General features: G+C 38.8%; 1 protein-coding gene across 6 annotated transcripts in view; it reads right to left on the bottom strand.

The window, feature by feature from the left end:
• RAPGEF6 (Rap guanine nucleotide exchange factor 6) overlaps nucleotides 1-23,363 on the bottom strand; it is a 182,431-nt gene extending 159,068 nt beyond the window's left edge. For all 6 annotated transcript variants that reach the window (XM_048220950.2, XM_026507900.4, XM_026507902.4 and 3 more), the window contains exons 1-2: nucleotides 19,756-23,363; nucleotides 420-490 (exon numbers count right to left, since the gene is read on the bottom strand). In XM_048220950.2, coding sequence (XP_048076907.1) covers nucleotides 420-490; nucleotides 19,756-19,824 — 140 coding nt within the window. In that variant the 5' untranslated portion in view covers nucleotides 19,825-23,363. The remainder of the gene's footprint in view (nucleotides 1-419; nucleotides 491-19,755) is intronic.

Below are 23,363 nucleotides of genomic sequence, written 5' to 3' on the forward strand. Positions count from 1 at the left end.
ACAGGAACTCATACCAAATCAGGAGTTGTGAACCTTGCACTTTAATACAACACTACATTACACCCTATCTTAAGCATCTGACATAATATCAAAAAGAATTACAGAAAGTAAACAGTTTTGTTTTCACTGGCTAGCAAATACTGAACACTGTGTTATGCTTCAGATATTCACATGTAACCCTCAAAACACTGTAACAAAGAAAATCTCACTGTCTCTATTTCATCAAAGATAAAACTGCAGCTTCGATGTTAAGATTTGCTCAAGGCCCCGTGACTAAGGAAAACTGTGATGAGAAAATCCAGAGTCCTATGCTTATCCTTAAAAAAGCCCCCACCAAATGATTTGGCCCCATAATTATCTATCCAAACTCATTTGAATAACTCCATCACAAAAGCTCTTAAATACAGCATCACACTTACCTAAGCTGATGTTCCCTGAGATTTGATAGTATTTCCATTCCATGAAGATAAGAATAAATAGTATTTAAATCCTGGAGAACAGAAAAAATTTAGATTGTTTTTCAAATGTATTTTTCAAAATATATTAACATCCCACAATTCTGATTTTAAGCCAACAACTGTTTATGACAAAACTATTAACTATGGAAGACCAATAAAATCTCTGAATTAAAAGAAATCTGAAAAGGTAAAGAGCTACCTCCACTCATACAGGAACCCTTCTTCTTCAGGACGGCTGACGGCCTCTACTCAAGCAATGCCAGAAATCAAAAATGTGTCATTTCATATCAAAGTCTATTTCATCTGTAAACCGATACAACCCTCCTTCCTCAGTGATACCCAACTATTCAAAAACAATTATCATATCGTCATAAGTTTTTCAACTATTATTTCCTCCAGATTATGCAGTCTCAGCATTTGCAGGTTCCACATCTTTAAAAGCATCCTGGCTACCCTCCTTTGGACAGGACCCAATTTGTCAATATTCCTCTAAAAATATGACTTTCTAAAAAATCTCTTTCTAAAAAGACCCAAAGTGATATTAATCAACCACTAACAAAAAGTCCAGTGGGACAATCATTTTGTGAGAGAGATAAGGAACTTTTCTCTAGCCCTCATTCAGATAACTATAATACAGTGAAACCTCAGCCTAGAGAAGGGGCAGAGTAAAAGACAGAATGTGGAAGCAGTCCAAATTCCTGACAGAAAGGTCTACTTTACCACTTAGGTAGAATGCTGGTGCACAGAGATTATAAACAAGCTTAAAATTCTCTATATAAAAGGTACCTCCTTATTCTCTTACAAAGAACAATGCCTTTATACCAGGACAGGAAGGTCCCCAACACTGCCCTCCTGCTTTGATATGCAATTGGCCAAGAGAATTATCAGATGACAGAAGAAAGAGACAGCTAAAACAACCTGTTTTTTTTTAAGAGATTAATAAGAAAACAGGGAGCCACTAAGAAGAAGAACCATAATCTGTAATTCTAAAAATTACAACTACCATGATGGATTCAATGACCACACCATCTCTGCTAAACCCTTAGGAAAATGGAGTGAAAAAAAATTTTTCTAAATATATACATAAAGGATAAATTAAAAGAGAAAACCATAACAAATGAGAAAGGTCTGTAAAATTCTTGAAGACAGCAGACAGAGCAGTGATATGGTAAACTAATATTTCCGAAGATGGGTACAATAGTATTTCTTACCCTATATGCTCTTTCAATAGGACCTTACTACTCCCCCATCAAAAATTGTAATCTTATGTGCCTTCCCCCAAGAACCTGGTTGGTCCTTTGATTTGTTCAGATCAAAAGAATGTGGCAGAAGTAAAGATGTAAGAAGGGACATTAAAAAAATTTCAGAGATGAAAAATGCATCTGAGATGTATAACAGACTAGATGGGATGAGTAGCACAATAAGACTTTGCAGAAGAAGAGGTTAATAAATTTGAATACACAAGAATAGAAAGCAAAAAGAAAACAGAAGAAGATGGAAAAAACTTGAACAGAGCACTAATGAATTGTGGAACAACTTCAAGCAGCCTAACAAAAGTGTAACTGGAGTCACTTCAAGGCAGAGGGAGAGCCAAGGGAAAAAAAACTGAATTATGGAAAATATTATTTTTGATAAGAACTATAAACTTACACATCCAGGAAGCTCAACAAACCCCAAGCACAAGAAATACTAAGAAAACAGCACCAAAGCACATCAAGATCAAATTGCTCTAAAAAAATGATGAAGACAAAACTATAAAAACAGCTCAAGAAACAATTACATATATAAAGATTAGAATTACAGCAGCCTTCTCATCAGAAACAATGCAATCCAGACAACTACTGTAGTAACATCTTTATAGTCACAAAAGAAAAACAATTATCAACCTAGAATTCTATTGCCAGGCAAAACAACTTTCAAAAGCAAAGGGAAAATATTTTTCACATATACAAAGCCTGAATGAATTAATCACCTGCAGACCTGCCCTATAAAAGACCTGCTCTTTTTTTTTTAAAGATTTTATTTATTTATTCGACAGAGATAGAGACAGCCAGCGAGAGAGGGAACACAAGCAGGGGAAGTGGGAGAGGAAGAAGCAGGCTCATAGCGGAGGAGCCTGATGTAGGGCTCGATCCCATAATGCCGGGATCACGTCCTGAGCCGAAGGCAGACGCCCAACCGCTGTGCCACCCAGGCGCCCCAAGACCTGCTCTTTAGAAGTGCTTCATAAAGGAGGAAAATGAAGTACGAGATGAAGATTTGAAACTACACAAAGGAATAAAGATAACTGAAAATAGAAACTACATGGGAAAATATAAATCTTTTTTTTTTTCTAATTATTTAAACAATAATCAACAGCTTAAAAAGCATTAACAAAAGGGGCACCTGGGTGGCTCAGTCAGTTGAGCATGCTGGACTCTTGGTTTCTGCTCCGGTCATGATCTTGGGGTGATGGGCTTGATGCCTGATGTCCGTGTTGGACTCTAAGCTCAGCATGGATTCTGCCAGGGATTGTCTCCCACCTCCCTCTCCTAGTGCCCCTCCCCCTGCTTGTGAGCACACACATGCTCTAAATAAATAAATAAAATCTTCAAAAAAAATAAAAAGCATTACAAAAATTATGACAACAAAAATGTGCTGTGGGTTTACACAACGCATAACAACAAAAATGTAACTCAATAAGAGCACAAAGGACGGGAAGCAAAATGGCAATACGCTGTTGTAAGGTTCTTACACTACATGTGAAGCAGTATAATCTCCCTTGAAGACAGACTGGGATAAATGTATGATGTATACTATAAACATTAATAAATCTCTTATTTTGTAGATTTTCTTGTATTCTCTCTCTCTATATAGCACATTCTTGTGAATGAGAACAATATTAGTTCTTCTTTCCCAGTGTGGGTCCTTTTTTTTTTTCCTCTCCTTTTTCTTACGGGTGTTGCCATACACACATAGCTGCTGGGGCCCGAGCCTTTACGTTAAAAATCATCATAAGCTGGCCAGACACCTACAAATTGCCTATCCCATGGAAATGTGCAATTTATTTCTGACATGAAGCTAATTTTGCTTTAGTGGCAAACAAGCTGGAACTCCCATTATGTGACCTGCCAAATAAGGATAGGCTAGTGTCAAAAAGCACCAGAATTTTCTGAGATTCTCAACTAAATTTATGTCATTTAATTTCTGCTGTTCTCAATTCAGAGGACATTTTGGGAACAACATCAAGATGCCATTAATAGCTGACAAAGAATTAGAAATTCACTTCCCAATTTTAAACTGGAAGCAAGAATATAATTCACAAGTTTTGAAATATATATATGGTTTTTCAGTTCTCTGCTTAAAGACAGGCTGACAAAGTTTATCAATTTTAGATTCTAAAGGCCCTTCTTCAAATATCTGTAAGTTTTTACTGTTAGTTGCCTTCAATCTTATTTCAGAGGGACAATTTGGCCAAATGAACATGTAGTTCTCCAGTAGCATCTATAAATGCTGACTGCATGGACTCAAATAGAAATATTAGCATTATTCCTATCAGGGGTTGGCAAACTTTTTCTATAAAGGGTGAGACAGTAAATATTCTAGGCTTATTAGGTCATATGATTTTTGTCTCAACTATTTAACTTTGCCTTTGTAGCATGAAAAAACCATAAAAATGTAGGTAAATGAATGGGTGTCATTGCATTCCAATAAAGTCTTATTTACAGAATAGTTGGTAGGTTAATTTGGCCCCCAGGCCATATTTCGCCAACTACTAAAATGCATATGGTCAAAAATATCCAACAAGGAAGCCAAGCCATGAATTAACTCCTCTTTGGATAATACTTCAACTTATGAATTTTGGTGGAAGCTAAAAACACCAGATTCTCATTCTTCCAACCTCACATAAAACTAGGGCATGGGCGAATGATCCAAGTGCTACTAATCAGACACACATGAACCAAACTTAGAATACAGTGATACCGACAAGTGACAGTTAGTGGTAGCAGCAGGGTCAGTTAACATATGCAGTATACAGTGCAGGTGGTCAACAGTCCAAGTAGTGCACTACTTGTGTTCGGAGTATGAACATGGTTGTCTAGCCCCAAGTCTTCTTCCCTCGTAATCTCAGCGATTCTGTAACTACCCAGTATCCTTTTATACCTTTTCTTTAAAGTGGACAGAACTGGGCTCTGTTTCATTTAAGTCTATAACCTCGCTAAACCCTTGGACCAGCACCCTCAGTCTCACTTGGGAACTTGGTAAAAATGCAAATTCTCAGGCCCCATTCCAGACTTAGTTAATCAGAATCTCTGGTGTAGCCCCCAGTAATCTGTGGTTTAATAAGGACTCTAGGTGGTTCTGATGCTTACTAAAGTTTGACAACCACTGGTTAACAGGTAGGATGTATGCCACTCTGTTATTTGGCTGATAACCTGTTAACGAGAAAGGAAATTAATCACTGATATGTCTAGTAAATCCTGGTCCCTATGACGCACCTGGTTTGAGGGTCGTAAGATGCTAAGCACTCACGGAAGAACAGAAAAGATGCTCCCAGAACAATGGCCTGTTGTAGTAGCAAACTGGCTAATTCTCCCACATGATGTGGTTATGGTTTTTTGTTTAAATCGGACAGCAAGTAGTTGTTGACTGGGTAAAGCTGGGCTGAGAAAGGGGTTTCTTGTAGGTTTTTTTGTTTTGTTTTCAGCAGGCTCCACACCCAATGTGGGGCTCAAACTCACAGCCCTGAGATCAAGAGTTGCATGCTCTACCAGCTGAGCCATCCAGGCGCCTGGTTTCTCATAATTTTTGTACCAACTATCTCTGAGACAGGCTTGAGGTAGTATTATTAGAGTTGGTGTGTCCAAGATCAGTAGAACTATTACAGAAAGCCAAAACAAATAAACAAAAAACTTGACAGAGAGAGGCCATAAGTCTTATAGATACTTCTTGGTAGTAAAAAACTTAAATGCTAGATTCAAGGAGGTATTAATCATTTACACAGTGTGCACCTGAAAGCTGCTCTACAGAGCGTGAAAGAGGGAAGTCATGATGAAGATGGAAAAACTAGGAAGTCATGACATTCCAGGTCAGCAACACCAGAATGAACCATCTGTTCTGAAACTACAACAACATACTGCAGAAACTAACCAGAGCTATTAGAAGAGCAAATACCAGCTCTGGATTAGGGAATAAAATAATGGGTTCCACTCGGACAAAAAATGGTGAGGAAGTGGTGATGACTCAGGGCTTCCTAAAACAGATCAACCATACACTCTCAGCCAGTTATGTGACTGAAGGTGGGCAAGCTGAGGTGGGTGGTAACACTGCCATCCTACAACAAAGCAGCCATCTTTTTACACCCTTCAAACATTCCAAACGTAATGAATTCACTGCAGGTACATCCTATTGGTTAAATTTCATTTTTAAATGAAATATTAAGTTCTTATTTGCAGCTCTGTATGAGGAATTAGCGATCTTTTAAGTATACCTTCTAATTAAGGAGACTGTGTCAAAGCAGTGTGCTGCTCCTAGAGTAACTTCAGCTTTCAATTCTATTGATGGCCATTCTACACATGCTTAGAAACCCAACCAAAACTTGGAAAACTCAGACTGGAATGCTTAAAGCAACTGTATTTTTCTGTTTCTTCAACTCTGAAACTAATGAATTTCTTATCCTATGATTAACTCATCACATGCAACTTTCAATACAACATCAATTATCCAAAATACTCATTAACGAAGATATTTTACTCAATTATCTTCTTTACCTGGAAAGCACGTATATCCCTAGAATTTTAACAATGAAAAATCTCTCAGGGTAGATCCTAAAAGCAGTACAGTTTCAATTCCAAGATATATATATTCTGCAGCTACAGGTCCATACATAAAAACTTGCGGTGAAGAATCCTCTACAAATCAATGTTGGGCTGAAGATGGAATAACAATGTAAATAAAAACCTGGGAATCTGGAGACAGACCTGGGTTCAAATTATGCCTCTATCAGTTACTAACCAGTATTCTTGGATTATTTGCTTAATGTTTATTATCTGTACAGAAAGAATGATAAAATACCTCCCTTTGAACATTTTATGTTCAAAAGTAAATGTTAAGTGTGTAGAGCAGGGACTATCACATGGTGAATAATTAACAAATGTTAGCATTATGTGTTGATATATAGGTATGCATTATAAAATTAAAAAACAATGATTAAATTACATTCAGCACACTATTAAAGCTATTTTGAATATTTCTGACAGTAGCTCCAAGCTAACAACCCCATACATTAAACACAGAATACTATTCCACTGGTTTTCTCATCCATGTGGTCTAAATATATTCTGCAAAATGGCAGTGAAGAGCTACACAACACTTACCACATCTGGAGCCCAGCCCCTCGTTTCTAAATACCATTTCCTACTAAAAGAACCAGGGTTCCTTAGGTAAGTGGCTGATTTCAACTAGGGCAGGGAAAGTACAAGCCTGGAACATCTTTTATGTGCCAGGAAGAGATTACTTAAAGACTAATGGGGTCATGTCAAAAGAACATTGGAGAGGATTTTGAAAGGGCTCCCACTGTCTAAATTTGGGGTAATCTAATAATCACAAAGAATGAAAATATTAAAAATACAAAAATAATCCTTGAAACAATAGCCATTTTTTTAAAAAAGGAGGAGGAGGACAAGGAAAGGTAGGAAAGTTCTTCTCTACAGAATACCAGCTAATGATTGTAGGAGAAATACACAATCAGAAATCTATGACTTTGTAACAGCAAAGATCATTGACATGCTAAAGCCAATGGGTGCAACACTGTTGAAGACAAAATATCGACCAGCTGGCAAAGTATCACCTCAAGGATCACTTCTAACTTGGAGCACTGTACCTTTACAGCAAAGAGATACAGGTAATCAAATTTAGCATCCCCCATAACGAAAAGAACTGATAATGTGTCTTCTGATGTGACAATATTCAAAGTACAGATCATCATGGAGAGCCTGGCTGGCTCAGTTGGAAGACCATGTGACTTGATCCCAGGTTGTGAGTTCAAGCCCCAGGTTGGGGGCAGAGATTACTTAAGAATAAATAAATAAACTTAAAAAAAAAAAAAAAAAAAAAAAGGACAGAACATCACCCATATAGTTCCTCAAGAAAATAATTTCACCTAAATTTCATCATGAACAACCAGGTGAAACCAAATTATGATACACTCTACAAGACAACTGGGCAGATTCTTCCATAAGTCATGTTTATGAAACAAAAGGCAGGAGAACTGTTCTCTCTTAGAGACAACTAGGGGCACCTGGCTGCCTTAGAAGAGCATGTGACTCTTGATCTTGGGGTTGTGAGTTCAAGCCCCACATGGGGGGGTGGGGGCTTACAGATTAAATAAACTTAAAAATATAAGATTAAAAAAATAGAGAAGACTAAAGAAAACTAACAACCAAATGTAATGTACCCTGACCAGATTGTAAAATATAAGACACATCTTAAAGATATGGTGGGGGGTGAACTGTTATCAGGTCTGCAGTTTACTTTCAAATGGTTTAGCAAAATAAAGTATACGCTACAGAGAAGGACATAAGATAAATATGGCAAAATATCGCTCTGGGTGAAGAGTATATAATACAAGACCAAAAAAATGGATACTATTCTTCCCATTTTTCTGTAGTTTTGAATTTCTCAAAATAGAAAGATGGGGGGTGGGCAACAATGACTATTTCTTGTTTACTCCACAGGGTGACAGACATTTCTAGCTTTACCTAAACTTCAAGTCTCATTTAATGACCTGCATTCTTTTTTTCATTATCTTTTCCTTTGCATTCCCAATCATCACCATATGTTGACCTGCCTCCATGATACACTGCTCCCAGGAATGTACTCTGGAAAAGCTCACCTCATTCCATCAGTATATTTGCATTTAGTCTTATCTCACTATACATTTGTGTATACATTTCTTAAAGTAAACCAGACCTTTTTATTTGTAGACTAAAATACGTTGCCTAATAAAATTACATGAACATTAAATTTTATTAATAAAAACTCTAACATTAAAAAGTTATAGCCTGAAATTTTTAGAGATGAAAATCCCAAATATTATGCTTAAACATAAGAACTCTAATAATTAACCTCTGAAATAACGTATCAAAAGATCAAGCATCTAATTACTTCTAAGTTCAAAATTTAGGCTGAAGTTCACCTTTCTGGTCCCACTATGTACTACGCACTCACCCAAAATATGTTAATTCCAAGTTTCACATGCACTTTTTAATCCTCATCTCTCTCCACAATTTTTTTTATAGTATTTACTGACACATTCATCACTCATTCACTCCTCCCTCCCAAAACTCTTTTCCTCCCCTCCCTTCTGTAATATAGTTCTCTCTGGGTTTCTGTCCCAATGGAAAACATTTAGTAACAACTGCAAGCACAAATGTGAAATCAGGACACCTAGATTTGAATCCTGACTCCACGGTTTCCTAATTGTGTGAACTTAGACAAGACGGTTTCCTAATTGTGTGAACTTAGACAAGTCAGTCTGCAATTCCATTTCCCTATATGTAAAATGTGGATAACACCTTCTTTCAGAGTGTTTTTGGAAGGATTAAATGTGTATAAAGGTTTTTCTTTTCTTTAACAGTGACAGGCATCCAATAAGCACCACGGCATATAAATCTTAGCCGTTCTTACTGCTATTATTACCTTTCTGCTCCAGGTGTCCTGAGTCTCCTTCACAGCCTTTGCCTTCTTATCCCCTTGAATGTTAATAGATGTTCCTGTAACTGTGACATCCACCCTTTCTTCACTAGAGATTCTACCACCAGTAAAATCTTCCACATCCATAGTTTCAACTACCATATACGTGTTAATGATACCCATATTTGTATTGCTAGCTCTCTAGCAAAACTTACAACCTACACATTCTAGAGCATAATAAACGCTTTCACCTGGGAGATCCATTAGCATCTCAAGTACAATAAATGCAAAGCTAAACTCACTATTTATACTCCTGGCTGTGTCTTCCTCTTAGGTTCCCTGATTTACATGATACACTCTTCTTCAATGATTCTGGCCAGAAATTTATCAATTCTAATATCTCTGTTCACCATCCCATCTGGAGCAATTTAGGGATTTATTATTCCTCACTGGGTAACAGAAAACAGCCTTCTTGCATCTAAGTCTGACACCCTGTAATCCATTCTTCATAGTCCTGCCAAAGTTATCTTTCCAAAAAGTAAATATAAACTTCTTAACAAAGAGAAAACAGTCCTTCATGATCTGGATCCTGGCCATGCCTCCAGCATCCTATCTTGTACTACTCACCTACCCAGGCAACTTGCATGGCCAAGCTCATCTTGTGGCCTTGACAAATACCGTTCCCTTTTCAGGAAACACATACTATCCCTTCTTCACCTAACATTTACATATTCCAATCTATACTCAAATCAGGATTCCCTTTGGTAAAACAGCATGAATGACACCTGCCTACTCTTTACTCTTCTCTCCCAAAAGTCCCCCTATAAACTCTTGAAGGCCCCATTTTACAGCTATCACAGTACTTAAGCAGACGGTATTTTAACTGTCTATGTGCCTATCTTCTCCCATAAAGAACTTTAATCTTTTATCCTTGGCACTTAAAAAAAACTATTTAAAGGGGCGCCTGGGTGGCTCAGTCGTTAAGCATCTGCCTTCGGCTCAGGGCGTGATCCCAGAGTCCTGGGATCGAGCCCCACATCGGGCTCCTCCGCTGGAAGCCTGCTTCTTCCTCTCCCACTCCCCCTGCCTGTGTTCCCTCTCTCGCTGGCTGTCTCTCTCTCTGTCAAATAAATAAATAAAATCTTAAAAAAAAAAAAGTACTTAAAAAGTATTTACCACATAATTATACATTAGGCACTCTTCTTCAAAAAAAGATGTATTCAACTCTGCCTCATTTAAGGAGTTGTAAATACTGCAAACTCCAGCTGGCAGTTGTGATACAAACTCTTTTGTAAAAAAAAAAAAAAAAAAAAAAAATCTGTGATGAAGCCTTTTCCTATTAGTTGAATGCTTTTAAAAAGCCAAAATGGAATACACTACCACTCTTTGAAAACAGAAGTTTAAATTACATAACAGAACGGTGTAAGAAATCACTGACACAGGTAACAAGCACACCTGTTTTCATCCTACATAAAACTTCAGAATTCTAAACTTCCACTACATTGACACCTTCCATTAAATTTACACAGCACCGTTAAGCACTGCATACAGCACAGGCATGATAAAACAAGGCGAATTTACTGAGGAAAATATCAGGCATCTATAAAGACAACAAAAGGTCAAAGCTTAAAACATGGCCTAAAGTTCACTGTTCTGTTATAGAGAAAACAGTGGGGTGCTACTAGAATGAGGAAGTTACCAATGAAATCACGTGACCTTGAGCAAGACATTTTACCTCTCAGGAGTTCAGTTCCTTTATCTGTATGCAACTCTTATCACCAGCTCTTGAGCTCGCCAGCTACAATATTTCTAGAAGTGCTATATATACGTTCACAAATACATGCTGGCAGTGCTACTTTAGCTATGTACTAAGCGTCCTGTCCAATGAGCTCCACTATCTCTGCCACATGACAAAGCCTAAAGCCCTCCAGCTGCCAAAGCTGTAGTTTATGGCAAAGTACTGGAGAGTGTTTAATAGTGGAGAACATCAAACAGGGGCTGCTTATGCCTCCATAATCTCATGTTCTCAATAAAGCGGCTTGTTCAGTTTTTATTTACATCAAGATCGCAGTTTAACAGGTCCAGGGTCAAGCCAAATACTAACCACAATGTTACAGAACTCACAATCACTCCATCCCTTCCAAAGAACAGGACTTTGTCACATAGTCAAGCTCATCATGCCTGGCTACCCCTCATTTTTGTCGAATTCTCTCGGGGAAGCTCCTCACTCCCAAATGGCTACGGTTTTTTTTCTCAAGGTGGGAATCTCTAATAGATGTAAAATGAGGTGCTGTCTAACGAAGGCTGAGTTTACAAATGAAGGCTACAGGGCCCCACAAGCATAAATAAGTTCTTTTACTTTCCAAAAACCCTCTGAATGTGCATCTGCTGTAGAAAAGCACAAGAGAATCTTTGTTCTGCCACCCTCAGGGATGTGCACAGTGACTCACTCAAAAATGATTCCAAGTACAATGGTGCGCTTTCGCCAATTCAGAAAAAACCTCCACAAGTCTATATTTAAGGATTACTCTAAATTCTGAAATGCATTCATAACTACAAGAATACTACATTTTACAGTCCTAGCTCCCTCTTCAACTTTTTACAACAAAAATTAGCTAGTTTTTGTTTTAAATCTTTTTCTGACTGTAAAAAGGTAATTACATTAGCACCTAGCTGAGCATGTAATTTTTGCCCAGGAAAAGTTTTAAGTCATCTGGTTAAAATCATATGAGAAATTAAAACTGATATTTATCTATATTTCTCTCAGAAGTTTCCTGCACATGTGTTTTTCATGTGTTTTAAAAACCATACAAAAAAGGAGTTCCTGTTTCAAGGTATGACTAAGTTTCTTCTATCTGTATTGTTTATGAAGAACTGCCAGGTAAAACATAGTCTCTTTATGGCAACTGTACTTTATTCATATTTTAATTAGAGTATTAATAGCAAATTTGGCCATTTTTGCCAAACTTCATCAGTCTTTTAATCCCAGCACTTCAAATATTAGACCAATAGAAACCACAACTAGAAGAAGAGGGAAGCAGTATTTTTCACATTTCTTTTCTTCTTAAAGTCATTTACAAATTTGTGGATACCTACTATGTACCAAGTATTGCACACTACGTACTGGGACATTAGGACTTCAAGAAGCTCATATTCCAGCCACATAAACATGCAAGGAATCTTAACACCAGTAATTACTGTGGCGAAGGAAGGTGTGAAGTATCCTGGGAACATTGAGGAGGAGTGGAAAAGTAAGGAAATCTGCAGTTTTGCAGATGAGCATGCGAGAGGACACTTCAGTGAGGAGACAGAACTTGCCAAGTCAGAGGATGGCTTTCCAGTCAGGGGAAATGGCAAGCTATTATGTATGCTACCATTTACTGAGTGTTTATTATGACAGGCACTTGCTAAATATTTAGTCCACACAACAATCCCAAATGATATTTGGTCTTAGAGAATTTAGGCAACTTGCCCAGGATCATTCAAAGTCTCAGTGCTGGAGCCTACGTTTGAAGTAGGCTTGACCAAATGCAAAACCCAGGGCTTTAAACACAGCTATAACCATACTTTTCCAGCCTGTATAAAGCATAGACAGGAGAATATGACTCATTGGACAATGCTTCTCACCTCTGTCTGTACATTGGAACCACTTAAGAAGCTCTCTGTAAGTACTAATGCTTAATACTCCATTCCAAAAGGTTCTAAACCAAGAAATCAAGTGTGGTCATAGGCATTCCAAAAAAAGTTCCCTACAATGAGAGATACAGCCTAGATGGAGAAGTAAGGTGTTCTAATATTTTAAGTAGTTAAAATGGATGTGTTTGGGGTGGGGGATGATAAGGCTAGAGTGCCACACAAAAGATCATGGAGGACTTTACCTCTCTATTCAAATTCACAAAAAGTACTTGCTGCCTTTGCTTTCTTGAGTCTTATTCTCTCTTCAACCCACGGCAATCAGGATCTTTATTCATCAGTCCAGTGAAATCATTCTAATAGACACAATCCAAAGCATTTATCAGTCCTCCCTTTTCTTGAACTCTCGAAAGTGCCTGACATTAGTGATTAGGGCTTTCTGTCTGAAATGCCCTCCTGTAGCAGCACTCTTCTATTCTCATCCTACCTCTTTAACAATTCTTTACACTCTTTTTTGCAGTTTCCTTTTCCTTGTCCCAACCCTTTAATAGTGGAACACCCAAAAGGGCTGTCCTACTCTCATTTCGCTTTTCACCCTTGTCATTCTTACCAATCTCATGACCTCAGCTATAACCCATATGCCGTAGACTCTCACATCAACTCAGAACCAGAGCCTGGTTTAACCTGAAGCTCCAAATTCTTACAGAACATCCCTACCTGTATCCCCTGCGTGGAATCTAAAATCACTTCCAAAACCTAAAGTCTTCCCACCCTAATTCTGCTTAATAATGCACTCTTAAACAGGCAGTTACCCAAATCAACAATCTAGAAATCATCTAAACTTCTGCTTTGCTCTTGTACCCAGTCCAAACCTGTTTCCAACAAGCAAAAGAAGGAAGACATAGAAACCTGAGCAGAACAGAAGGGCAGGGTGTATATTGGCCTTAAACGCAGCTTCTGGGGCTGAGAACCAATTATCTCAAAAGTAGGTTTGGACAGAGTGAGGCAGACAATTCAAAAGGGTAGCCAAAAGCGTGAGTTAGGATAAAAAGGAGAGGCGATGGAGATCAAGGAAATCACTAAGAGAGGTGATTCAAAGTCCTGTCCAGGGGTAAAACACAAAAAACCAAGTCCTCTTGGTTGCTGCAAAAAATATACATTGTATGACTGCACTCAAATCAAGTTCAAAGGTAGGCAGAACACACTTATGGTAAAAGATGTCCAAAAAGTGCTTTCCTCTTGGAAAGGGTACTGATTGGGAGGGGCAGAGGGGGAAGTTTCTGGAGAGGTGGTAATATCCCATACCCTGATTTGGGTGATAACTAAGTGTTACTGTAAACATTAAGCTGGCCATCTAGTTAGGATGCATGGACTTCATCGTATGTGTTTTAGAGTCCATTTCAAACTTTTAAGAGAAAAGCCTGGTGGGAGGCAGATACTCCCAATTCCAATCAGTGACCACTTGGGCCAATTCCAGCTCCTAGCTCATTATCCCATACGGAACTGCCTTATCTCACACCTGAACTACTTCATTTCTTTCCTATAATCAGGACCCTATCTCCTGGTTTCCCTGTCATCCTGACATAGTCATTAATAGTCTTCTCTTTCATTCATATACATACCCTGGTTCGGACAAAATGTATGTTCACCCTACCTATAAGCCTTCCTGCTTTTGTTATAGCACTCCTCTTCCTCCCCAGTACATCTTCAACAACGCCCACAGAGTAATCTTTGTAAAGCTGATCTTATTTCCAGGCTTTAAACCCTCCAATGTTTCTCCTTTATTCATAAAATCAAGTTCAAATCCTTGAAATGATTCAACCCTGCTAGTATACCCAGCTTTAACATTTAACCCCCAACATACCATAAACATTATTTTGCAAAGTTTATTATCACATCCCTCCCAAAGAGCATTTTTAGGCATTTTTTCCAAAATGCTGTCCCACCCCCAATTAAATACTAAGGAATTAGATTCTGCCAGATAGAACTGAGTTTTTTAAGGTTATAAACCATAGTAAGGTCTAAGATTTTTTTCACTACTGCCCTAAAAAATAATTTTTGTGGGGTGCCTAGGTGGCTCAGATGGTTGGTCAGTTAAGCTGCAGACTCTTGATTTTGGCTTAGGTCATGATCACAGAGTCATGGGATCCAGCCCCATGTGGGGCTCCCCACTCAGAGTGGAGTCTGCTTATCCCACCCCCTCCCCCTTTGCTCCTCCCCCCGCATGAGCACACGTGTACACACGCCCCCTCTCTCAAATAAATAAATCTCAAAAAAAAAAAAAAAAAAAGGTCATAACTTATGTCCCTTTGGGGATGGTATCACCCCAACTGGGAATGCATGCTGAGAGAGTGGCTTCTTGTCCTACATATACACTTTTCCTTCGCTCTTCTTGCTCTCTGCCTGGAATGACTTCCCTTCTAGATGTCATCCACACAGCTACTCACCATTTTTAAGATTCCATTAACTGCTTCTCAAAGTTTTTCCTTTTCCCACATGCAGTCCCAAGTATCCTATTTGTACCTTTGTCACTAATAACCTTAACATTTTACTGATGTTTCCATAACCATCTCCTAACTCACTGAAGAAAAGGGCCCATATCCAATTTCTTTCCACAAGATTGTATTTTAGTATTGTGTTTGACATATTTACTAAATAAAAGGACGTATTAATCTTATTACCTAGGTGAGATAACACAACTCAGTTTACCTCAGACAGCCCCTCTTTAACCTGTTATTCTGACATAAATATTAACAGTACCTCTTTTAGCTCGAAAAAATGATTTGGATAACTTATACTGTTAATTGATCTAGGCAGTGGGCAATTCTCATCAAGAGTGAAACATGATGAGATGTATTAAAAAGAAGACTGTAGCAGTAAAATCACAATAACTAAAATGACTCAAGTACAACAGTCAAAGATAAAATGATATAGGGGCCTGCACTAGGGTAGAAGAGCACGGGGGGAAAAAAAGGTAGAAAGCGACTCAGGACATAAAATCAACACGGTTTAGTGGCCAGTTGGACAGAGGGAAGATTATCAGGGAGAATCAAGAGTTGAAACATGAATTTCTAGCCTGGGCAACTGGGGCAGTCACCAACAGAATATTAAGAGGGAAAAACGAGGCTTCAATTTAGGACTAGTGATTAAAGAACCTGGAGAACAGTTTAATAGATATATGGATCCAAAGCACATGAACTGGCTAAGAAGAACCAGGTGGCAGCCTATAAATATTAACTGAAGCCAAGTTGCTGAATGAGGCTTCCCAGGAGGTACAAAATCAACAGTTTATCAATAAAAACTATAATCTTTTTAACAGGACTATCCAAAATGAATTCTAAATTTTGTTTTAACACATTTATTCATTATTTAGTACATGCAAAGTATGATATTAAACACTTATGGAAATAAACCCTAAGGGAGATAAGGAGCTCACTCTGAGGAAAAAAGAAAGGTTATCAACAAAGAACCGTGTTGCATATGGACTGAGTTGAGGAAGGGCCAAGTTCAAGACCTTAATTTTGACTGTAGTATCTTTAATTTTGCTATAGACTCAAAATGAGTACCTTAACAGCTTTCATTGATATAGAGCACTTAGTTTCACAGAGTACTTAAGTCTAAAATTTTCCACTTAAAAAAATCTTTGCAAAGTAGAAAAGGAAATCAGAGAACTAGCTCAGGAAAGACAATGGACTATGAAGCTGGAACTACAAAGTAGGAGAAATAGCCAGAAAGTAAAAACTGTGTTAGAATACACAGTTCTAAGAGATATACTGTACAACACGTTTCCACATTCCATGTCTAAGTTTGAGATGATAGTTTCATGTAAGGGCAACAGATGGTTCAAAATAAGGGGACTATTAGTTTTGTCCCAAAAACAAACAGAAGACTTCTATACTCATTACACAACGCAAACATCTGATTACAAGATTATAAGACAGTGATTCTTACCTATTTGTCTATTTTTCATAATGCTTTGCACCCACTAAGCATTCAAGAAAAATTAAGTTGAATGTATTTTATACCTTTCTATTACACACTTTATTCGTTTGGCTTTTCTCCTCCTGCACTGTTTGCGCCCACTCATTCTCTTTTGCTGGTCTCTGCTCTTCCCCCCTCATGTTGTAGTAATCAAGTGCCACAGGGCTGTCTGCGGTCCTCTTCTCTGTGTACACTTACTGCCTTGGGAATTTCATCTAGCCTCATGACTTGAAATATTATCTACTAGCTAATGAATATAAAATTCCTATCTCCAGCCCAGCCCTCTCTATAGAAATATAAATTTATAAATGCAACTCCTTACTCAACGTTTCTAATAGACATTTCAAACTTGACATGCTCAAAACCGAATTCCTGATCTTCCCTCCCCAAACCTACTCCTCCAGCAGCTTTTCCCCATCTCTTTGACGCCAGCTGAAACTCTTCGATGATAACTCCAACACTGATTTACAGGCCAAAAACCTTGAAACCCTGCTCGATGCTTTTCTTTCCCCCAAAGCACAGGGTTAACTCATTAGCAAATCCCGTCGGCTAAACCTTCAAAATATTTCCATAACTGATTACTTCTTGCCACCTGCATTATCATCACTTCAGTCTGAGTTACAATTAGCTCTTCCCGATTTCAACATCATAGTCTCTAGCCAACGTGCCTGCTTCTTTCTACCCTTGCTCCCATATAGTCTATTCTCAACCCAGCAAGTAACCAGGGGGCTCTTTAAAAAGTCAAGTAGGATAATAACACTCCTCTGCTTCAAGATTTTCTGGTGGCCCCCTTTCACACAAAATAAAAGTTAAGGAATTTCCAATGACTTACAAAGACCTTAATGATATACTCCCTCCTACACTACTATTCTGCCTCTCTGACTTCATCTCTTACAATTCTCACCCTTGTTTACTCTCCTCCAGTCACTAACAGCTCCTTGCTATTCCTTGAATGCACCAGACATACCCTCATCTTGGAAGTGCAATGACTATTCCCTCTCTTTCGAAAGCTCTTTCTCCATACATCTCCAGAGCTAATTTCATCACATGCATCAAGCCTTAATTCGAAAGTCATCTTCTCAGAAATCACAATACTCACCATCTTATTTAAACTGCAACCCAGCCCTTGCCCCATGCTTCCAATCCCTTTACTCTTTCTTAAACCAGCCATTATCACATATTATTTAACTTACTTGATTGTATTTTTCCCGTCTCCTCCCTTGCCCCTTCCATTAGAATTGTAAAACCAGTAGGGCATGCCTGTTCTGTTCACTGATACATCCCAGTGCACAGAATAGTGCCTTGAATTTGTAAGATTTCACTAAGTAATTGTTAAATACTTATATACTTAAAATTTTAAGAGTCCACTAAAAGAATAAACATCTCCTGAAAAAAGAAACGTAATTTGATGAAATTCTCACAAACAAATCATCACTTGGATTCAGGTTACCACTTCTTTACTCGTACTTTTGTACTGCAAACAAATTCTATACTCACTAGAAAGCACTGCCAATGAATCAAGCAGTTATCATGCTATGCTGCTAGATGTCAAGACTCTAGACTGTATTGTGGGCAGCTGGTCAGCATTCCCTTAAACAATGCTGCTGTTCCAGTAAAACAAGATAAAGTACTTCACGTGGCACACATTGGCCAACATAATTTTTTAAATAGTTTAGAAAATGTTTTAAAACCAAAAAAGAAGAAGAAGAAGAAGAAGAAAAGAAAACCTCCTAAGGCTCAAAAATAGGCCATTTCAAAGTAGCTAATTATGCTATTAAAGACAAGTAAGATTTTCCCACTAAAATGTGAATTTATCACAAATAATATTTAAAAGTAAAACCTACATTATAGATTGCAAGACTTGCATAATAGTTTCTAATTATATAAAAACTACAGCAGATTCACCTGTGAAGGTGAAGGCTCTCAATTAACTCACAATGACTTCAAGAATCATCAAAGGGAAATTAAAACACATGGGAGAGTAAATGTAGGTCTCAAAATGAGGACTCTGGAAAGTGGCAGAATTTGCCTTGTTTCCATTTAAAGATCAGGATCCCCAAAAACAAAGTTTGACTTACCACAGCTACAGTTATGCCTTGACTAATGTCATATCACAAAAGGTCAGCCCCAATTTACTGAGATCCATTATGCAAATCAATATAAATCTGAAAAAAACCTCAAAAGTGGCTTAAGAATTAACCAAAACATTTAATTTCATTTATTGCAACCATATACACGACAATCTAACAATCCCTTCACACTCTTGTCAGTTATTGCTTTTTGGTTTAAGAAATACACCATTTATTACAGAAACTACTCCAAATCAAGGAAAACCTCCCCCAAAATCTCAACTCTATAGGGCTATGCAAAGTTACAAGGTTTCAGTTACGTGACTGAAAATTAGCCTTGAGGTCAAATGAAAATCATTTAGGCTGATGCCACTGATGCTAACCCAACAGAGCAAATTTTGGATCCAAGCACAAAATACTGAAAAATTTCCCGCTGACAGTGAGAAAGTACCACCAGAACCGATCTTTAAATACGAATCATCCACGACCACATTCATCACCTGACTGGATGTCAAGTTTTAAGATGATTTTTAAAACTTTCTTTTCTAGGCAACTTCAGAGACATTTAAAGAGAAGTTACTTTTTCGTAATATGACTACTAACAATTTCCACTCGTTTTCTACCTAGGGACACACTCACTCCGAGACCCATATTTTGCCCTGAGAAAATACGATTTTGTTATGGTGCCTTCTTCTCGAAAACACTAGGAAGTTACTGGCAAAGACGGGTGTGCGGGAAGACTGCACCTCGAGCAGGAAAGGCGGTCATCACCCCGGCGAGAAGGGCCTGGGTGAGGGCAGGGGAAGGGGGGGGACGCAAAGAGATAACACTGGCAGCAGGTGCGAGGCTCTGGCAAGGGGACAGTCGCCGCAGGTTTCGGACAGACAGGAGGACGGTGTCCGTTGGACAGCCGGACGCGCGCTAGAGTCGGCCGGCCTTACCTCGGGGGTCCGCTCGGGAGGCTTCTTCTTCAGCGCCTGCCTAGCGCCGGGGTCCACGGGTGAGTTCATGGCCGCGGCCCCGGCCCCCGTGCTCCCCAGCCTGCCCTTAGCAGTCCACGAGACAGCACATTCACCTTAGGTAGGGGGTCTGCACCCTCCACCCCCGAGGTAGATAACTCCGGACCGCCCCGGGGTCAGCGCTCGAGCAAACAAGCCTTCGCAACGCCCGCCCAGGGCCTCAGCCCACGCGCGACTGGCCAGAGGGAAGCCCGCACGGGGGCGGAAGGAGGACGAGTGCGCATGCGCAGCAGGGCGAGCACGCAAACGAACGCCCAAGGGCGTGTCTCCGCGGTGACGTAAAAACTGGGGCGGTGCAGTTAGGCCTCTTCCGACTCTTCTTCGTGAGATTTGAAGACAGATCGCGAGATCTCGCCTGAACCAGTCACGAGACCCGTCTCGGATTTGCGGTTTCGGCCGTTCCAACTTCCGGTGCAGGGACCGGAAACGCCCTGTGAGGGACTGAGCAAAAATAGCCTGTTGCGGCAGAGCGGTAAGGGTAAGCGCTCTGGGGGGAGGGTTCTGTTTGTGCCCTAATCCGGAAGCTCAGGGTGTGGCCAACCTTGGGGCCAAACTCCAGTTCTGCAACGCCAACACCTCTCCCTTGGAGAAAGTGCAGAAATCGTCGCTGCCGTTCCGCGAACGAGGAGGTTCACTGACTCTCTTCCGTGCGTTTCTTTTAATAAAACGAATCGCTTGTGGAAGGAGGCCGTCAGAAAGTACTTGCCCTGTCCATTACGGACGTACTGAGATCGGGGCAGAGAAATTAAAGTCTCGCGGCCTTGAGCATGGGTTGGGCACTGGTCCAGTGGCCAGCTCCCAGTTAGTGCTGCTTCGCGAAGTATTGCGTTCATATAACCAATGCCCAGGTCAGCCCGCTCAGCTCAGCGCCTTCCTATGGCCGGGATGGGGGGGTGGTGATTTAGGGCCGCTTGGACTCAAGAGTGACCAATTTCGGACTATATTTTACATACTAGCCTGTTTTCCAACAGAGCGAATAAAGCCAATTTCTATTTATTTACTGGTCCATTGTTAAGAAAAACAGACCACTCTTCTGGATAGCCAGGCACTACATATTAGGTTTCCACTGTGAGAAGACTGATAGAGTTCCAGAATCCATTCGTCCTAGAACAGTATTTTTAACTGCTGTCCCTTTGGCGCACTGATGGGTCCCACGGGTCTCAAAATTCCTTACTTCGTAGCCGTCATAGGCATGTTCTTTTTACTGAATTTTAAGCTTCCTGAGGTCTGGATACCACATCTAGGTACATCTTAGTATTTCTCACAGCAGTTAGCATAGTTCACTCAATAATTCAAAGTGATTTATGATTATGACGTTAGTTTTCTAATGACGTGATAAGAATTAAATTTTAGAGTAACAAGGGAAAGAATTCAGGCTGCAACATTTATATTTCTAGGACCTACTAAGGATGGCTGATATTAATAATAGTTTTGTTTTCTGTTGGTCATTGAGCTTGCCCAAACTTGAAGTCTACAACATTACACATTTCTTTTTTGAGTATAGGTAAGAAACGCTACCAGGGAAGTTGTGGCTCAGCCATTCTGGAAATAAAGTAATTGTGGAGAGATCACAAGGAATTGCAATGACCCATTTTCGTCATTTTTTTCTGTGTATAAACATCCTCTCAAAGATCTGCCTAGGATCACAACGGTTAGCCCTTCCATTCTTTACAGATTGGTTTCTAGGGCCACATAAATATTTGAAAGAGGGGAAAGGAATTAAAGCATGATGCCCATGAGCTAGACTTTACGGGCAAACATCTGAGTTTGTGTCTTTAATAGACCATTTCTATTTAAACCACTTGAAGTTATTTAGTATCTCTTAACTTCAGTTTCCTTATCTGTAAAATGGGAATAGTAAAGGACCCATTGCTTTGGGTTTCTCAAGATTACATGAGGTAATTCATGTGAAGTACTTTGGATGTTACCTACACGCTTTATTACTTTACCTCTGAAAAGTGATTTCTCTGAAGCAGAAATTAAAATGTGGAGAACTAGAAAGGATTTTTTAATATCTAATTTTTTTCATTAATAACTTTAAGAAACATATTTAGGTATTCATGAAGATGTGGAGCATCAAGAACTGTCACAAACTGCAGGTTATGTGTAAACTGGGAAACTGCTTTGGCAGAAAAAATTGTCTAGTAAAGCTGAAACATACCCTTTCACAGCAAGTCCAGTCCTTGATAATATGTCCTGAAGAATACCCATGTACACTAGAAAAGATGAACAAAAATGTTCATTGTTCATATTAGCCAAAAACGAAAAATAACACCAATGTCCATCAATAGCAATGAGTTATTATCGTATATTCATTCAGTGGATGAATATACCACTGGATCCAGTGGGTGAATCTCTACCATAATGCTGAGAGGAAAAAAAGCAAAACAAAACATGAGGTATAATTGTAACACAGGGCTCAAATACAAGCAAAATTAAATATATCACATAGGGATGCAGTAAACAAGATAAAAAAAGGAGATGATGTTCACAAAAAATCAGGTTGTAGTTACAAAAATGTTAAGGGAGAGGGTTAATGATCAGGATAGGGCATATGGAGAAAGGGGCTTCTAGGTTACTAAAACTGATTTGCTTCTTGACCTAAGTTATGGTTACATTAATGTATATTTATTGATTTTTCTGTATATAATATTTCATGAAAAAAATTACATGAAAAGAACTTACTTTATTAGCATTCTCATAACACAGCAATAGTAAAAACAATAAACGTCCATGGTAACTACATAAATCTAAACTTAAGCACACTTTCAAAACCTTTCTTGTCCTTACCATCTTATATTGTGCTCTGGTATGCTGAAAAAAGTGAATAGACAGTTAAAACTCTTAATAGCAATTTTCAGAGAAAAGGCAACCTCTAGGACAGTATTCACCAGTACTACCTGGTATCTGAAAGGAAAAATAATGGTTCTGAATGCAAGCATTTATTAAATTCTAGGAAAAACAAAGCATGGTTAAATCTTTAAAAAAAAAAAAAAAAGTCTTAACTCCTTACCCTACCTTATTTTTCTTCCATTATTCTTACCACAACCTGACACTGTATTTTCATCTATCTCCCCCACCAGTGGGAAATATGTAAATTCCCTAAGAACACAGAAAAAGGTTTGTGTTATTTACTGCTTATAGCACCCAGACTTGTGCCCAACATATAACAAATGGAAGTATCTAAGGACTAAGTAATTAAGAGGGGATTTTGTTGTTTAAAAAAAAAAAAAAGATAGGCACTTGATTGTTTCTAATGGCAAAGAAAGAGGTCTGGCTAAGCAAATATTTTATACAAAACCAAATCCTAATTAGGCAGACATACTCAGAATGGCTACCTTACCAAAAACTAGCAAACCAACAAAAATATGGGAGTAAAGAGCACTGGTTTTAATAGCACCCGAATGAATTAAGACTTGAAATTTGGAGTATGCTGGGAAACGGAGTCACCACTAGAGGGGGGGAAAAAGCATGTTTTGGCCCAAATCCATAAAGTCAATTATGGTCATTAAATCAGAATCTGAGGGTGG

The sequence above is a fragment of the Ursus arctos genome, unplaced genomic scaffold (genome assembly GCF_023065955.2).
Source record: "Ursus arctos isolate Adak ecotype North America unplaced genomic scaffold, UrsArc2.0 scaffold_5, whole genome shotgun sequence".
Lineage (NCBI taxonomy): Eukaryota > Metazoa > Chordata > Mammalia > Carnivora > Ursidae > Ursus > Ursus arctos.